The sequence below is a fragment of the Cibotium barometz genome, chromosome 13 (genome assembly GCF_041138505.1).
Source record: "Cibotium barometz isolate CiBa-2024 chromosome 13, ASM4113850v1, whole genome shotgun sequence".
NCBI lineage: Eukaryota > Viridiplantae > Streptophyta > Polypodiopsida > Cyatheales > Cibotiaceae > Cibotium > Cibotium barometz.
The window spans coordinates 15461907-15480493 of NC_141058.1; the positions used below are offsets into that span (position 1 = coordinate 15461907).

At 45.4% G+C, this 18587-nt stretch overlaps 3 protein-coding genes across 6 annotated transcripts in view; all 3 read left to right on the plus strand.

The window, feature by feature from the left end:
• LOC147632410 (katanin p80 WD40 repeat-containing subunit B1 homolog KTN80.4-like) overlaps positions 1-16269 on the plus strand; it is a 71325-nt gene extending 55056 nt beyond the window's left edge. For 2 of the 4 annotated variants that reach the window (XM_086807221.1, XM_086807223.1), the window contains exons 14-19: positions 14583-14657; positions 14817-14929; positions 15085-15201; positions 15382-15450; positions 15659-15777; positions 15914-16269. In XM_086807221.1, coding sequence (XP_086663347.1) covers positions 14583-14657; positions 14817-14929; positions 15085-15201; positions 15382-15450; positions 15659-15719 — 435 coding nt within the window. In that variant the 3' untranslated portion in view covers positions 15720-15777; positions 15914-16269. Of the gene's footprint in view, positions 1-14582; positions 14658-14816; positions 14930-15084; positions 15202-15381; positions 15451-15658; positions 15778-15892 lie in introns of all 4 variants that reach the window. The other 2 variants (XM_086807220.1, XM_086807222.1) reach the window with 1 other exon arrangement.
• Positions 1053-2566, plus strand: LOC147632411 (uncharacterized). The gene has a single exon (XM_086807219.1). It carries the CDS (start codon positions 1504-1506, stop codon positions 2422-2424), a length of 921 nt encoding a protein of 306 aa, XP_086663345.1. The 5' UTR covers positions 1053-1503; the 3' UTR covers positions 2425-2566.
• Positions 2546-4480, plus strand: LOC147632412 (uncharacterized). The gene is made up of 2 exons (XM_086807217.1): positions 2546-3616; positions 3738-4480. Exons 1-2 carry the CDS (start codon positions 2582-2584, stop codon positions 4164-4166), a joined length of 1464 nt encoding a protein of 487 aa, XP_086663343.1. The 5' UTR covers positions 2546-2581; the 3' UTR covers positions 4167-4480.
• Positions 16270-18587: the final 2318 nt, after the last annotated feature.

Sequence of the window (18587 nt, forward strand, 5' to 3'; positions counted from 1 at the left end):
GGGACTGAGGCTGAGGCGCCTTTTTATATGTCCATATGGGCTGGTCGGCTGGTTTAAGATGCTGTCGGCCTGTTCATTATTGCTTCGATTGAGCTTGGTTAGCATTTAATGCTGCTCTTGGGTCGTGGGCTGGTCTGGTTACTGGCCGACTGCATCAGCCCTAGCCGACTGCATGTTTGGACCTGGCTGACTGCAGTCTAAGCCCAACAAGTGCTGCCGATTGGTTCTACATGGTGGCTAAGGGTATTAAATACCCATCGCAAGCCTGCCCCCTCCTTGGGGCTGGCCTTAGGGCTGGCCCCTACTATATGAATGCAAATGATGCATACTACTCCTAAGGCTGACATCTGCATGCACCTACATGAGGACTACTTACTGAATTCTCAAAAGTGGGTTAAGAGGACTGACCTGACATTGCCTTGACAGACGTCTAAGGCCAGGAGATTGAGCTATGTAGCTCGTGCTTGACATGTCCCGGATTGGGGCTCATGAAGGAGTCGCGGCATACGACAAAATATCCTAAAAAGGTAGTGCTACTGTACATGATTCTTTTATTGTTGATGAACTAGTTTGTCACCGTGTACCACAGACTACAGTGCATGGATGCACGTGACATTAGTATAAAATTGGTGAAGTCGTCGTCCAGAACCGTGCTTTCAACGATGTAGAAGGATTTGTTCGGGCTCTATCACTTTTGCTTTATTAACCATTTCTGGTTGTTGCTCTTTTGGAACATTCTGCAATGAAGGTCCAATATATGGCTTTAACCAAGAGACGTGGAAGACATGCGTTGTCCAATTGTCTGGCAATTTGAGTTGCATGGTGACATCGCTTAACTTCTTTATGATGGGAAAAGGACCAAAACTCTTGAGCAGGGTTGTTTCTCGTACGCGTACGACTGGATTCGTACGTACGAATCGTACGGTACGATACCGTACGATATCGTACGATATCGTACGGTACGATATGCCAGATTTGCCCGTTTCTGTCCGTTGCGCCGCCGCCGACTGCGCGTTTTCGTGGCCGTTTCTGTCCGTTGCGCCGCCGCCGACTGCGCGTTTTCGTGGCTGTTTGTAGCCGTTTGCTGGCCGTTTTGGGCATGGCACTTGTGGCCCATGTGCCCATTGGCCATGGCCCATGCTACATGGCCTTGGCCCTTATAAAATGCCCACCCCCTAAGCCTCTCTCAAAGCTCTAGCCTCTCAATGCTCATTACTCAAGCCATCAAGCCCCCCCCTCTCTTGAGTCTTGCTCAAGTGACCATCAAGCCCCCCCCTCTCTCTCTCTCTCTCTCTCAACTCTCAACTTTCAAGCCACTCTCTCCCCCATAGGCCCTCTCTCAAGCCTCTCTCTCTCTCTCAAGCCTTTAGGCTTTCTCTCTCTCAAGAGTCAAGACTCAAGCCTCACTCTCATTTTCTCAAGCCTCTCTCTCTCTCTCTCTCTCTCTCTCTCTCTCAAGCCTATCCATCTCTTGAATCTTCTAACTTCTCTCTCTCTATTACAATGACAAGGGAGAAGAATGAAGCCTTCAATGTGCATGCTATCCATGTAGAGAAAGCCGATGGAAAGTCCAAGTCATATAGGTGGACTTGTAAGTATTGTGGCAAACAATACACAAGTGGAGTTACTAGGCTTCTCCAACATGTTGGAAAGGTGGGGGGGCAAGTTGCGCCATGCAAGGAAGTCCCCCTTGCTATATCCGATGAGATCTTCAACAAGATCAAGGGTGGATTGGGTGCTCACTATGATAGTGGTAGAAGCTCAAGGGCGGATGATGAGGTCATTTCCCCGCCTTGTGATACATCCTCCCCCGCCGCCTCCATCGGTGCCACCTCCATCGGTGCCACCTCCGCCTCCGCCTCCTCAAAGAGACAAAGGCTTGAGTCTCCCATGAGGCAAGCCACTCTAGCCCAAGCCACCGGGGGGTTCTCTTCTTCTCTATCACATCTCCGAGAACGGCAACGGCTAGCGGATATAGAGATTGCACGCACCATTATTGAGTGCAATCTCTCATTCCATGTGCTCAAGGTAGATCAATGGAAGTCAATGGTGAAAGCCATTGCAAATGTGGGCCCATGTGAAGGATGGACCGGCGTCTCCTATCATGACATGCGCACGAAGAGGCTTGTGGACGAGAGGGAAAGAATCGATAGATCTCTCAATCCGGTGCGGGCGGCATGGTCCAAGTATGGGTGTAGCATCCTCTCCGACGGATGGAGTGACCGGAAGAAGAGAGGCATCATCAATATACTTGTCTCTTGCCCTCTTGGCACATACTTTGTGCGGGGCGTGGATTCCGGAAAGGCGGGGAGGAAAACATCGGGTGCATTCATATATCGCCATATCAAGCAAGCCATCATGGAGGTAAGTTCCAACTTTCAAATTGCACTAAAGTCTTTAAAGTTTAGGCTTTGGTATATGTGATATGAATCATATGATCATATGTGGCTATATCATGAGTCATGACTCAAGTCTCATACGGCATACGCTCATTGCATCCATTCATGTGCATTGTGACATGTAGGTTGGATCGAAGAACGTGGTGCAAGTCATCACCGACAACGCTTCAAATTGCCGTCGGATGGGGAAGTTGCTCGAGAAGGACTATCCCTCCATAGTATGGACGCCTTGTGCCTCCCATTGCATTGACTTGCTCATGGAGGATATGGGCAAGTTAGTGTGGATGAAGGAAGTAATGACCGAAGCTATCTCTATTGTTACCTTCTTCACCACAAAGGTGAAGGTGCTTGCCATGTTCCGCGAACATAGCAAGTTGGAATTGAAGAAGCCTTCATCTACACGCTTCGCCTACATGTGGCTCGTCTTGGAGCGCCTCCACGATGTGAAATCCTCCCTTCGCCAAACAGTGGTCTCCACAATGTGGAATGAGTGGGATGAGCGAGAATCGGCGGAGGCCAAAGCCATGCAACGGCTTTGCCTAAAGGAGGAGTTTTGGCAGTCGGTCCGCACTATTGTCATTGCGGTCACGCCCTTCTATAGGGTATTGCGGATGACCGACATGGAGGGAGCCACCATGGGCCTTCTTGTTCACTTCATGGGAGAGGCCATAGCAGAGTTACGCGTTTCTCCTTCCATCGACGAGGAGAAGCGCGATGGTATGTTGGCCATTGTGGAGAAGAGATGGAAGTGGATGCGAAGACCTATCCATGGTCTTGCCGCTTTATTGCATCCGGCTTACAAATCACCCGCCCTCTTCACCAACGTGGAGCTACTTGAAGCCCGAGATGCTTACTTGCCCAAAGCATTGCCGGAGGATCGCCATGGGAAGTTCCTTGAGGAGCTCATAAGCTACAATGACCAAAGGGGAGGAGCCGTGTTTGCATCTACTACCTGTTGGAAGAGGGAATCCCTTGTGAAGCCCCTCTTTTGGTGGGAGACATTTGGGTATGCGCTCTCAAGCCTCCAAAAGGTGGCTTTGAGAATCCTAGCTCAGGATTGCTCTTCGGGTGCATGTGAGAGGAACTGGAGTTCCTACTCACTTGTACACACGAAGTTACGTAATCGCTTGAGCACGCAACAGTTAGAGCGGCTAGTGTATTGCCGCGCTAACTTGCGCATGCTGCGCGCAATGCAAAAGATGGAATCAGCGAGACAGGTATAAGTTACAACTTATAAGTTATAAGTTATAAGCATTCAAATTTCAAACTTCAATGTTTATTGAAATTTGGAACCAAATTCTAATACATTGCTTGTCACTTGATCATTGTACAATGTAGGTGAATGTGGATACATTCAAGCTCACAGGGGACACTCTTCAGAGTGTAAACAAAGTGCAGGATGAGGAGGAGGAGAGGATCTATGCAGAGATCTATCGAGAGCTCGAGTCATTTGATCGACGACCTACTCGCACTCGTCGTGGGCGTGGAGGTAGTGGCAGAGGAGTGCAAGTAGGAAGCCGTGGATGCACGGTTCGTGGTGCTCCCAGGGACATAGTGCATACCTATGTGCGGCGTGGATCGGGTAGCTCCACACTCGCTCTTGCAGATGAGGATGCTCCCTTTGGCTTCTCACATGAGCTTAGAGAGCCCGAGTTCGATGATGAGGGCAACCTTCTTAGCGATGGCGACTTCGGCGAGGCCACTGATGTGTCCTCTTCCCATGAGGATGATTTCAGCGAGAGCTCTGATAGTGATGCCTTTGTCTAGTCTCTCCTTGGGCCTTGGCTCTAGCCTCTCTTTTTGTACTCGCGCCTAGCGCGCATGATCGCATCGCACCTCTATACTTATGTACTTTTGTTTGTCACTTCAAACTTGTTTAGTTGTTTTTAATGATATTTTGGTTTGAAACAACTTCTCTAGACTCTACCCTTCCAAATTGAAAATGTCTATGTTTGTAGGTGTTCTTTAATTTAAAAAACCGTATTTTATCGTACCGTATCCCAAAATTTCATATCGTACCGAATATTCCCGTACGGTATCGTACCGTACGGTATCGTATTTTCGTACCGTGACAACTATGCTCTTGAGTGACAACTTTGGACAGCGCTTGCCCACTTGCTTGAGTCTTTGCTTCATGATCCTTACGTATACCCTTTCACCTTCTTTCAAGTTGACGTCTCTCCTTGACTTATTTACTCGTGTGGTGTAAGCCTCCTGAGCTTTGGTAAGACGCTCTTTGACTGACTCAATGATGGCTGACAATGTTTCTGACATCTTGTTGGCTTCCAAGGAGATATCATCCGCGTGAGAAGAGATGAAAATGTTCGATTAAAGGTTGCCTCGTAAGGAGTTCCACCAACACTGGATGAGTGTGTGTCGTTGAGAATCACCTACACCAACGGGAGAAGCAGCTCCCACTTCAGTTGCTGAACATGGCAGTATGCTTTAAGCACATTGAAAGCCAACTGTTTGTAAATCTCTGTTTGGCCATGAGTCCGGGAATGGAATGCACTGGACAATTGCATTTTGGTACGAAAGTTGTTGAACAAATCTCACCAAAAGTGAGGTGTAAACTTGGGATCCCGATCTGAAGTAATGGTCCGTGGCAAACCACATATTGGATACCAATGTCGGAGAAAGAGTCGGGCTGTATCTTCTGTTGTGGCCATCTGTTTGCATGGTATAAGCATATAAAATTTACTGAATCTGTCAACTATCGTCATACACTACGTATTCCGAGATTCAGTAGATGTGGGAAGTGGTCCAACGAAATTCATTGAAATGTCGTGAAAAGGACCCTCCAGAACGGGCAATTGTTGAGCAACCCTACTTGTTTGGTGTGAGGTACTTTCACTTTTTGACATATGGAACATGGTTGTATACATCCCTACGCATCTTCGGCCAATAAAACGATCTTTTTAACTCCTCCAAAGTACTACTGATCCCACGATGACTACCGACAGGTGAATCATGGACATCATGGAGGAGTGCCGGTCTTTTCTCCCTGAGAACACATAGTTGACCCATATTGTGGCACAAGGTTAGAAAATCAATCCATATGTGAGCTATACGCTTGGCACAAGCTCACGAAGGAACATATCTCTTGGCTGTCGTTGGAACGTCCCAATCGAGAATTGCCTTCATCTTCTCAGGGTCAAGGCGAATGTTGTTCAAAACCGATCACATAGCCTAGGTACTAGACTTCTTGAACTCCAAATATGCTCTTCTTTGCATGAAAGTAGAGTTTGTTGTCTTGCAAAAGCTGCAAGATCTTTTGAACATCTTTCACGTGCTGTTCTACAACGGTAGAAAAAATAAGAATGTCATCCAAAAAAATGAATAGACATATACCGATGAGTATTGTGAAGACTCGAGATGTAATCTTGTTGAATGTCGCTGGTGCATTGGTCAAACCAAAATGCATGACCACGAACTTGTAATGGCCTCGTTTTGTTCGAAAGGCCGTCTTCGGGATATAGGCTTCGAAGTCTTTGACTTGATGATAGCCACTTTTGAGGTCGATCTTGGTGAAGTACTTAGCATCCTTGAGTCTTTCAAGGATGTACTCTATCCTTGCATGGGGAACTTATTCTTGATTGTCAATTTATTCAAGGCTTGGGAATCCACACAGAGACGTGTGGTCTTATCTTTCTTTGCACAAAAAGAATTGGTGCAACAAATGGGGAGGATGAAGGCCTGATGAAAGCAGACCTAAGCAACTGTGCTAGTTGCGTCTCCAACTTAACTTCCAACGCCTTGGAAAGATGATACGGAAACTTATTGGGTGGAAGGTGGGGGTTTGGGTGGGAGATCATCCCGCAACATGATGTCTTGAAATTGTTGGAGGAGTCTTGTCATCTTTGGCTCTAATGGAGTCGCGGTGGATGTCGATATTTGCTGTGGGCGGACATAGATCATCGCACACTCGGCTCGCTTTATGATAGCTCTACTAGCCTGGAGGTGGGAAATGAGTGGAATACCTTGAATGTTCCGACCCCTACGGATGAGAGTAGGCTCAAGTAAACCTTCGACGATCGTGAAGGTGTCCTGCCTCCAATCAAGAATTGGCGCATACCAGCGGAACCACATAATCCCCTAGGATCATGTCGCACCTGAGAAGGGGCGAGACAATGAAATCCCGTTGAAGCTTGGCCTTTTGTATTGTGATGGCAAACTGTTGAGCTTTCTAGGTGATATGGGTACGTAGGCCGGGAGTTAACCCATCCACGTCCAAATGATAAGGCACTAGGGCACATTTCATCTTGGTCGTCAACTGCGGAGAGATGGGATCTTTTGAACTGCCTTTGTGGAAAAGAACAACAAATTGTTGCCCCTTCGCTGAGCTATAATCTCTCATTAGACCTTTCTGAAGCTCCTTAACTTCGCCCTCTTGCTTATCATTGAATACCACTGCGGATATTGCATTCAAAGTGGACAAGAGCTGAACAGCATTGCTGGTTGAGGGTGGGGGTGGTACAGTTGTGGCGGTAGCCATTGTAGAGGCTGGTTGTTTGCCTTTTTCTGCTTGCCATTTGGAACAATCCTTCTTTGCATGTCTTGTGTGGTGGCAGAAAAAACAACGGTTCTCTTTGAAGTACCGCTCCTTCTCATCTGATTGTAGAAATCCCCTGGTAAGGCCCTCCTTATATTCTCTTCAAGTGTCTTCTTGGGTCCATCTTGTTGCTCCTTCCCTTTAGAAGAGCTATTCTGGCCCTTGTTCTTCTGGTCTTTGTTGTTGGATGCCCCCTTACCTGACTGTGGGTTAGATGCCTGGTTCTGCTGGGTTATTATTGTTATAGGTAATGCAAATACTTCCTTGGTGGGGGGGAGGGGAGGGGGGAGGGGCATCGAAAGAAACTAGGTACATAAGCTAAGGTTTCCATGTGATGCTACATGATGACAATGTGTGGTCACACAGTGATACCATCTTCCTCCAGAATGGAACGCAAAGCAGCCATAGCGTCTCCCTTCTGTGATGGGGGGAGCTTTCCATGTCGTCGAAGAATATTGTGGATCTGCGGCTGCTGGGTAGAGAGAAAGATCCAGGGTGTCTGGCTCTTAGAAGTGATTGCACACGCACATTAGTGACAACCTATGTATGTGGGGCCAGAGGATATTCGTGGACCTGTCTGGTCCTGCCCTTGTCGGGCCACTATAATTGATGGCTATGACCCAAAGAAATCTCTGATGGAGGTGTGGGAGGCGTCTTGTTGGTCTGTCTCTTGGAGTGTTGCCTCAACATGATCTGTCTGTGACAGTGGAGCTCCAGCAAATACATGGCTAAACATCTATGGTATTCATACGTCATGACTTGTGCGAGGGGGCCGAATCTGACTCGTGAGAGGGAGCCGAATCTGTAGTATGTACAGCAAGAGAAAATGAAATCTCCGTCGGATCTCATAGCATGGTGGTCATGTAAACAAATAGTGCTCCTTGTCGTCCACGTCATGAGTGGGGCGCACTTTGCATATGCTTGCATCTTGTGGGGTTCCCTCCGGTCTTCAAACAAACAACCCTTAGGCGGTGAGAAGATACCCATAACTAACGAATCGCTATTTGCATGGAATGCAACATGTGCATCTGTAAAATACCTTAAGCCTTCAATGAATCTATCCTTAGAAAGTCTCTGAAAATGCTCTTTATAAAACTGAGGTTTCGTGGTGAGCGCTTATGGGGACAGCCATGTCCGTGTGATTTATGCTCCATGGGGGTGTGAAGCACCAAAGTGTCTTGTGGTCGGGTACGTAGTTGTCGATCACTGAGATCCCTGTGTTGTGTGAAGGCTAGGTGATAAAAAAGAAATTACATGAACGTTTACAAAAGACCCGAAGGGCCTATGAGACCATGCATAGTACAATGATACCATGGGTATACAGTACCATGGAAAAACTAAAAAAATAATGCGAAAACTGAAAACTGAAAACTGTAAACTGAAACATGACTCTATAAGCCTCCTGATGGTAGATGTGGCTATGGTGAGGACATGTCTTGTCATTGGAAAATCTCATGGAATTGTCTGTGTGGTGGAGATTCTCGGAGCCTGGGTTGGGTGTGCCAGGCACATAGGATGGAGTAGGCCTGAATGTGGCCTGTGTACGGCTGCTATGAGCTGACGTGGATGTGGTGGTGTTGGTGTGGGTGGCTGATGTCGATTCCCGTGCCGTTAAGAAATTAGTGATGGATCTTTGGGCAACGTCTTGTATGGCTGGCCTTGTCTCTCAACATGTCTTGCAATACTCCTTCCCTATGTTATCTGATCTCTATCAGGTACATCCTGCAACATCTCTGGTCCCTAAGTCATCTGAGAGAGAGAGAGAGAGAGAGAGAGAGAGAGAGAGAGAGAGAATTGTATTAACGTCTTCAAAAGGCCAAAATGACCTATGAGACCAAAAGGTTACATCATATCCCACTTTTTGGAGGTAGACTTGTCAAATCCCCACGAATCTCCTCGTGATCGTTCTTGGTACGGGACTCGAAACCTGCAAACAAACGAACAAACAAACAACAAGGGGGTGCACGCCTGACTCACCTCCCAACCATGACAGCCGTGGGCGAGCCCACAGTCTTGGCTGTCCCCACCGAGCCACGAGCTGAGCTAACTAGGATGACGTACCGACCAATCTCCTTCCCGCGACGTCCCATACCGCCACGAAGCTGCCCTCGCGGGCCTCGAGATTGTTGCCGGTCTCGGCTGCATAAAGCAGGTGCACATCTACACTAGATCCAGGCTCCAAGACCATAGAGCTCTCACAAACTCGCGAGACTCTCTATATCCCAATAACTAACCTTGGCCACCCTTTTATAGGCTCTTGGCCGGTCATCGGGCGTCCACACTTGGGCGCCCGCCCGTCCATACTTGGGTGCCCGCCCGTTAGTATATCCCTAACTCAGCTCGTCAATCAGCCTGCCTAGCTCCAAGCTTCCCCAAGCCTCGAAACTAGTCTTCATGCGTGTAGCACACGGTAGATACACACTGTGCACATGACATACTCCCCTTCCTCTAAGAGCTCACTCCTGAGCTCACTAAAAAGCCAGGGTAATCTCTCCAAAGAGTAGTCAATGTCACCCATCTAGCGTCCTCCTCAACACGATCCTTCCACTTGATCTTGTATTCCGTGATAAGCGTATTACACAATCTTCTTTCACGAAATCCAAGAATCTTTTCAGGTTCATGCGGAACAAATGTCATATCCTCGATATCTATAATTTCTTGAGGAGTAACTGATCTGCTCCACCCAGTACTTCCTTAAGTCTACTGACATGAAATACAGGATGAACTTTCACATGAGAAGGCAAATCCAATTCATAAGCAACTGAATCAATCCGTCGTGTAACACGAAATGGCCCACAGATAATTTTAGAGATCGACTTGTCCGTAAAGTCTCGGAATCTTTCGGAACTCTCAAATACACCATCGTTCCTTCAGAGAACGCTCTGGGTGAACGATGTCTATTAGAATAAAACCTGTCTCGGTCTTGAGCACTTCTAATAGATTCCTTCGCAACTTGTAACATTTCGTGCATATCTTGCAGAGAAAATTACGTGCTGCATCATGCTGAAGTCCTGAGAATCCTACTGTAACAGGTGATCTAGGTTGAAAACCATACATAAGCATGAAAGGACTAAACCTTGTACTCGTATGCTTAGTACTGTTATATGTAAATTCTAACATAGGAAGATAATCCTCCCATGAACTGTCTCTTGGATACATATGCTCGAAGCATATCCTCCAAAATCTGATTCACTCTTTCAGTCTGGCCATCAGATTGAGGATGATCTGAGGAACTCAAATTCAAAGTTGTTTCTAACTTCTCAAAAACAAGTTTCCAAAAATCACTCGTAAACTTAGAGTCCCTATCACTGACTATGTCCTGCAGTAACCCGTACAGTCTAAACAGTTGCTCGATAAACTGCCGTGCTAATTGCGTAGCTGTAATAGTCTTCCGGGTTGGTAAAAATCTAGCCATTTTTGTCAAGCGATCTACCACAACCCAAATAGAATCGTGGCCTTGATGTGTTCTTGGCAATCTGGTAATAAAATCCATGGAAATACTTTTCCATTTATTACCTGGGATTCGTAAAGGATCCAACAACCTAGCCTGTCTAAAGCGTTCAGCTTTATTTGCCTGACAAATTTGACACTTGAGAACATAATCTTCTACATACCCTTTCATCTTTGGCCAATAAAAAGTGTGTTTCACTAATGATAACGTCTTGTGTATCCCAGGGTGTCCAGTAGAAGGGGCGTCGTGACACTCCTTAAGAATCTTGGACCTAATGTCCGGGAACTGTAGTACACAAATTTTGTCATTACGGAATAGTAAACCATTCCGAATCATCCACTGGCCTCCTGCAGCCTGAATGGTAGACTGCACAGTCATCGAGTCTTGGTCAATCAATGAGCTCCCGTCCTGGATCTTCTGCCAAAATGGACCAAAATAACTATCAGTCCTGCAAAGCCCTCTCAATGATTGAAATAAGTCAGTAGAAATCTCGGTGAACGACAAAGTATTCACCTCTCTAATTCGACTAAGTGCATCTGCAACACTATTCATGGACCCTTTCCGATAATGGATCTCAAAATCAAAATCTTGCATTAACTCTGTCCAACGAGCTTTCCTTCCTCTCAAATCATCGGCATCACACACATACTTGATTGACTGATGATCAGTCAATACCACAAACTTGAAGGCATATAAATAATATCTCCAAACCTTGAGAGCATGAATCACAACATAAAGCTTCTTCTCAAGGGTTGGCCAACGAGATTGAGTGTCGTCTAGCTTTTTACTTTCAAAAGCAACCGGTCTACCATCTTGAAATAGAGCAGCCCCGATAGCATAGTCACTGGTATCAGTTTTAAGAACATAAGGCCGACTAGGATCAGGTAATGCTAAGATAGGTGCTTCCTTGACTTTATCTTTCAAAAGTCTAAAGGCCATATCCAAATCGTTATTCCAAGTGATAGGTTGATTTGACTTACGTCCACGACCTTTCAATAAGTTTGTGATCGGTAGTGTGAGCTGAGAGTACTCCCGTATAGATTTCCGAAGAAAAACAACAAAATCGAGAAAAGAACGAAGTTGTTTCACTGTTCGCGGTATAGGCCAGTCCAGAACCTTCTGAACTCGGTCATAGTCAATGCTCAATCCATCTCGAGTGATCTTGTGTCCCAAGTAAATGATGTCGGTCATAAAGAACAAAGTGAACTTGCCACTTATGTAGCCAAGTGTCGACGATCTCCCTGGTGCGTTGCTTTTGCTCGCCCCCGAACGGATCCGGAGTAATGTTGGGGCCTAAAGCAGAAGCCAAGGTATCCATACCCGAAAACGTAGAGAGGGTAGTGGTCAATAGAGCGATGGAGTTCTGCAAAGCTTGCATCTGGGCTACAATTTGTGCCTGACGTTCTGTTTCGAGAGCTACTTTGAACTCTTGGAAATCTGATTTTGACACAAAATCGTCAAAAAGATCAGCATCGGTATCTTCTGTATCCGGCAAGCCTTTGCGTTCCACAAGGGGCTCCAACTCTGATTCTTGGGTTGACATCGTGAAGAGGGTAAGTGGAGAGAAAATTCGATCTTTGCACAACAAAAGTGCGAGTGAACTTGAGAGCTTGAGAGCTTGAAAACTTGAGAGAGGTGTGGCAAGAAGCCCACTTAAGGAGGTTTATAAAGGTTTCCAAAAAAACTAAAAGTCCCCAAAAGCTATCTTTAGCTTTTGCTTTTGTGTTTTTATATATATATATATATATATATATATATATATATATATATTCTATATTCTAAAAAAAACACTTTTAAACCTTGGAGGAGAGGACTTTTAAACTAAAAAAACGAAAGCCCGAGTGCTTTCCTTGTTTTTTTTTTCTTTCCTCCTGGATTAGCCCGTCGGCGTGCTGCTGGCGTCACCTTCTGCCGTCGCCAACTGCTGTCGGCGCTTGATGTCCCGCCGGTGTTTGTGTGCGCGTAAGTGGTCTGCGCCAGCCCTCACGTAAGCCTGGCCAAAAAGCGGCGTAGGCCTAGGCGCCTGCCTTGCTGGGCCTGGGCTGGCTACGCAGGCTTGGCCGCCTGGCTACGCAGGCCTAGGCCGCCTGGCTACATAGCCCTAGGCGCTTGGCCGCCTGTAGTAGCTGCCGCCTTTGCCTACACGTACAGCACTTTACGACCAGCAACTCCACTTGATCAGCCTTGCAGCGTGGCCTGGCTTGCTTTCTCTCGCTCTCTCTCTCTCTCGTTCGAACCAAAAGCAACAAAGATGCTTTTTCTGTTTTCTCTCGCTTTGTAGTTCATGCGACTGCACAACAAATCTCTCCTCTTCCTTGCAAGCAAACGACCCTACCATCTACCATCCCCATCAACATGGGTTTCTTTGATGAAGAAAAACACATACTATTCTGAAAATAGCAGTATGCAGAGAAAAACAGCAAGCTTTTTAACACATACCTTTCTTCGACCTCATCTTCTCTACCTACCGACTTGCTCGTTCACGAGGTATGCTCTGATACCACTGTCAAATCCCCACGGATCTCCTCGTGATCGCTCTTGGTACGGGACTCGAAACCTGCAAACAAACGAACAAACAAACAACAAGGGGGTGCAAGCGTGACTCACCTCCCAACCATGACAGCCGTGGGCGAGCCCACAGCCTTGGCTGTCCCACCGAGCCACGAGTTGAGCTAACTAGGATGACGTACCGACCAATCTCCTCCCCACGACGTCCCATACTGCCACGAAGCTGCCCTTGCGGGCCTCGAGATTGCTACCGGTCTCGGCTGCATAAAGCAGGTGCACGTCTGCACTAGATCCAGGCTCCAAGACCATAGAGCTCTCACAAACTCGCGAGACTCTCTATATCCCAATAACTAACCTTGGCCACCCTTTTATAGGCTCTTGGCCGGTCATCGGGCGTCCACACTTGGGCGCCCGCCCGTCCATACTTGGGTGCCCGCTCGTTAGTATATCCCTAACTCAGCTCGTCAATAAGCCTGCCTAGCTCCAAGCTTCCCTAAGCCTCGAAACTAGTCTTGCGTGCGTGTAGCACACGGTAGATACACACTGTGCACATGACAAGACTCTAGAGAGAGGAAGAGAGCCACTAAAAGTAGCAAGTTGATTCTAAGAAGAGAGAGAGAAGGCATGAGAAAGAAAGAAAGAAAGAAAGCTGTATTAACGTCTACTAGAGGCCGAACTCGACCTATGAGACAAATCAATGTACAACTGTCAATGTCTTCTGGATGTCCAGAAAAAAAAAAGACAAAATGAACATGAAGTAAATTATGAAAGTACTGAGCTAGTGGGGGGGTGTGATGGATGGAGCACTACTGCTAGAGGTTTAGTATTTAACCTATATGCGCAGGGTATACAAGAATGCAATGCAGATCTGTCTATCTCCAACCAATACCATAATGGGGGTGTAATATGTGATACATAGGCGATGGCGAGGCAAAAATACCTAGGAGCATGATCTCCGGGTGTGAGTGTAAGTGAGCTAGCCGCTCCTGGATATGGTGCTGATGTTGACCCGGTATCTCTCTGTGATCTCCCTCTGATGTAGTCTGGGAGTCTGGTAGCTTGGTGCTCTCGGTCTCTGTCTGGCTCGGAGGTCTGCAGCGTGCTGAAGTGTAACCCCCTCCTGTGTTAGAATAGGCATTGGGATAGATCTCTGGAAGAAATCAATGAGCTGGAGCTGTCGCCCACCTCTCCCTGTGGTAGAGAGAAGGCATGAGAGAGAGAGAGAGAGAGAGAGAGAGAGAGAGAGAGAGAGTTTGAATGGGCCACGCTGGGAGAGGATCTAGAGAGAGAGAGAGAGAGTCTAAAGGAGAGTGAGGGAAAGAGAGACACTAGAGAGAGAAAGAAAGAAAGAAAGAAAGTTGTATTAACACTAAAGGACAGTGAGGGAAAGAGATCGACACTAAAGGAGAGCGAGGGAAAGAGAACACTAGAGTTTGAATGGGCCACGCTGGGAGAGAGGATCTAGAGAGAGATAGAGTCTAAAGGAGAGTGAGGGAAAGAGAGACACTAGAGAGAAAGAAAGAAAGAAAGTAAGTTGTATTAACGTCTTCAAAATGACCTATGAGATCAAAAGGTTACATCATATCCATGAGGTACATCATCCTGAGAGAGAGAGAGAGAGAGAGAGAGAGAGAGAGAGAGAGAGAGCTATGAATTGCTGACTTGCTTGTAGGTTATAAGGCGATTTTGGACAAAGAATGATTTAAAAGGTGCAGTGGAGGCCATGGCGAAAATGGCAGATCCTTCGGTGGGTATCTTCTTTTGTGATGCATACACAAGATTTCTATTATTTGCAAAATTGCTTCTTTGCGTAAGATTGCAGGCAATTTTGATGTTATAAAAAGAAAATGTTTTCTTGTATTTATAGCCAGGATTTTCACCTTCTTATTTTGTGTTTGATGTTCAGGTACTGGTTGATGTACTTACTTGTTTGGTGGATCGAAGTGAGGCCTTTACTTTAGAAGTATGTGCTTTGCTTCTCCCGTTGTTGAATGGATTACTTAGCAGTACCCTCGACAGGTAAGGGAATAATTATGCTTGAGAGTGTTAGTAGCTTGGCCTAGGCTTCAGTTTGGTTTAACAGACCTCAGATATCTCTCACGAACCAAGCTGGCAGCTGCTGAAGAGACATAAAGTTTTTTTTACTGAAATATTTTTTTCGTGGTCTTTTTCAGATATCTGAGTACTGCGTTGGCAGTATTATCGGTGCTTGTAAGGAACTTTGGGCAGGTCATTCATACAACCCGCACTGCGTCACCATCTTTTGGGGTTGATCTTCATGCAGAAGAGAGGTGCCCACCCTTAGTTTGCAGCTCTTTAATACCATGGGATGTTCTTGCTTTTGGTTTTAGAAACAGTTAGCTGGATAGGTCCCATGACTTTATTTCCCAGATGGGCCTTGTGAGTTCATCTGAAAGGGTGTGAGGGTGATTTAGCTTTTGATGACTGCGAAATTTTGGGGTCTGTTGCAGGATTGAACGATGTAATACGTGCTACTTGGAACTACAAGTCATAATGCAAAGTTTAACTCCGCTTCTAAGGTACACAGGCATCTGCACAATCCTTCCTTTCTTCACACAGACAGCTTCTTGTTGAGGCTTTGATGCATTTTAAGTAGGTTTTACAATGCTTCTTTTTGTGGTCCAAAGAGGCGACAAAGTCATTGTGGCTTCCTTTATGACAAACTCCTTTGGACTCGCTAGAGTTTTTTTTGGAAGAAAAATGGAGTGTTGTGAACTGATTTTACAGGAGAGGCGGTGATATCGGAAAGTCTGCCCAGGATTTGAGTATAGCACTTCAAGAAGTGTGATTCAAGGCTTTCTTCTGTTGTCCAGTGCTGTTTGCAGAAGCCCTCTTTGGGAGTAAAGGTATGAACTCTCTTACGATAGTCTCTATTCGTTAATGCTGGTCAATTGATTTGAATATACCTACTTATGCTAACATACTGGGTTGTGTTTCTATATGATGGGCATATCTAATCAGGATGTTTCATGTGATCTTAAGAGATTCCACCTGTGAGGCCATGTATCTTCGGCAGAGACTTTCTCCAAGATCAGTGTTGTAGGGTGCCGCAAGGTGTCAACAATGTGGTAGGAAGTGGAGTCAAACTTTCCAAACTCATTTGGTGTTTGTGCAAGTCAAGCTAAGCTTCTTCCTCCAAGAAGCGAGTCATGATGTACAGTTTTCAATGTAATGGCTCTTATACATGGAAACAACACAGATGCTTCAGTAACAAAGTGTTCTACTGTCTTAAGGTCATGCATATTTCATATATGCTGCTATTGTGCTTGTAAATTTCCAGGGAACACTAATGTCATTTTTACATCTTACACTAATGCAAATCAGCATTAAAAGAGCAATAGTTCGTACACTATTTATGTGCAGAAGTATCTGGAACAAATTATCTTTGTGCGATTTTGGAATTGAAAAATGTCTCACTTTGTACTTGCCATGTAAGAATACTTGAGTTGTTTTAGCTTTTGCAGTGTATCATCGGGGCCCCCACAGAATCTGGACACAAGGCGCAACCCGGGATCTGTCACAAATGCGCTGATAGAGGAAGGGAGTTCCCCCACAGAATCTGGACACAAGGCTCAACCAAGGACCTGTCACAAATGAGCTGATAGAGGAATGGAGTTGTTTGGGGGTTGTCGGAACCAACCCTGACTTGTGCCTTGGGTTGGATGATCAGACGACAACATTGAAACCTCTTACCTTTATTAAATCATCACCAACTCAAGACATCAAGGTTGTGGGGCCATGCTATATTTGTTATTCTTATCCATGCATATCCTGCTGGGTAAAACAATTGGACTACTTGTGAGTTGAAATACATAAGCCTTATCCAACAAGCAGATAGCTAGATACAAGTATGGAGATAGCAATTGTTTTTAGTAGCCTCGCACTCCATACTAAGCCCTCCTGGATTAGAGGTACGTATGCTCTGAAAATCGTGTCCCATGAATGATTGTTGTGAGTCTTAAGTGGATGCTATGCAACAACAATGTCCCTACCTAGGGTGCATGGTTGAGTAACTCCTGCAATTCTGGTGTCCCTTTTTCCAACTCACTTGTGTCCCTTTTCCATTGCACCTCATTGTTTTTTTTGTCTAATCATCCTTCTTTAGGCATGGAGCTCTACATGGGTGGAAAATGGTACTAGAGTTGAGTTTCTGTAATTCTTCATTACTGAAGTGTATCAATGAAGTAGCAGCTCACGAGCAAGGATTTCTATGGTTGTCCTTGCATGGCAGCTTATTACAATGGCGTCCTACATCAATTGATATGTTTGTGCACAATCTTACAAAGTGAACACATGTTGATTCAAGAGGAATTTTGATCATGAAAAATTAGTAATGGCTAGAGTCTAAGCGGTAATGATAGTGTCATCATGCACGGTAGTGTGCATTGTAAGGGCAAAAGACACATCTATACATTGCATAGTAGCTAAAAAGTTTAAAGGGGATTTTACCTCAATTCTTCGCATTAAAGAATACGAGGAAAATGCATTTTGTTTACAAGAGGTGTAGAACAGGTTCATGAGTATGGAGGGTGTGAAAAGAGATGAGAGATTGGAATAGCGATGTAAGCACAGAGGTAAAAGAAATTGCAAAACTTGAGTTTTGAGGTTACCACTACAGGGCAGAAGAGACAATTTTGCCTTACTAAACCTTTGTTGCTTCCACCATTTAGATTGATACAAATGCAGAGCGATTTGGTGTGCAGTGCAACAAACATGGCTGGCTGTATAATAAGGGAACTTAGTTTGCATTGTATTGTGATTTGATGCTGATGACTTGAGCTGTAGGCTCGTTAATGCACGCCCTAGGCACAATATTTACTATGGCTTGAATCATGATACAAATGCTTACATCACATGACTACTTGCAAAAGTTTGTTCATTGAAAGTAGGCATTAATTATCTTGATTTGACTTAAATGCCACAATCAGAATTTGAAAGAGAGATGATGGCTGATGGCTGATGGCTGATGGCTAACGGTTTCTTTTTTGAGTATCCACTATCATGCCCAAGTACCTCTTAGGGTACCTCCCTCCAAAATAGTTCCCATTTCAAGCCATGCTTCTCCACATCTTGCAATACAATATTTTAAATAGGAAATTCGGAATTGCTAGTTAGATTTCATATCTTGCATTAGTTTCCCCTTCTGGTACAGATAAATGGGAGCTCAATAGTGTGCCATGCAAATCTTTTTAGCAGTAGGTGGAACCTTATGTAGATTGCAAGCTATCAAAGCCACGATGGTTAGTTGTTGCAACATAAGAGTAGAACAGCTTTTTGGATGAGAGGTGGCCTTCCCCACTTTTTGAAAGAGGGTACTAGATTTAAGAAGTCACTAGGGTAGATTTGAACCCACTACCTCTTGTTAGAGAGGTAGGGGCGCTACTCCTGGGCTACACAGCAGCCCATGAGGCGAAATCATGTTTATTTATGCAGCCAATTTATCTTGCATAGTTAGTAATGCTTATTTAGTACTGACCAGCAGCAATGCATTTCGTGATCCTGATTTTCCATCTATCAATACGCACGATCAGAAGCATTACGAATGAGAAGAAGTTAATAACAAGATGATGGGCTGTAAGCAAAGCAATGAACAAGAAAAATGGATCACCTACTCTCCCAAAGCATGCTTGCTAAGTAAAATTACTGTTTTCATCTG

What these genes read in the sequence shown, in the direction of transcription:
- LOC147632412 (XM_086807217.1), top strand. Translation starts at nt 2,582, where the DNA reads ATGGGGAAGTTGCTCGAGAAGGACTATCCCTCCATAGTATGGACGCCT. An exon ending in AGATGGAATCAGCGAGACAG is followed by an intron (nt 3,617 to 3,737) that starts GTATAAGTTACA and finishes TGTACAATGTAG; the next exon opens with GTGAATGTGGATACATTCAA.
- LOC147632411 (XM_086807219.1), top strand. Translation starts at nt 1,504, where the DNA reads ATGACAAGGGAGAAGAATGAAGCCTTCAATGTGCATGCTATCCATGTA.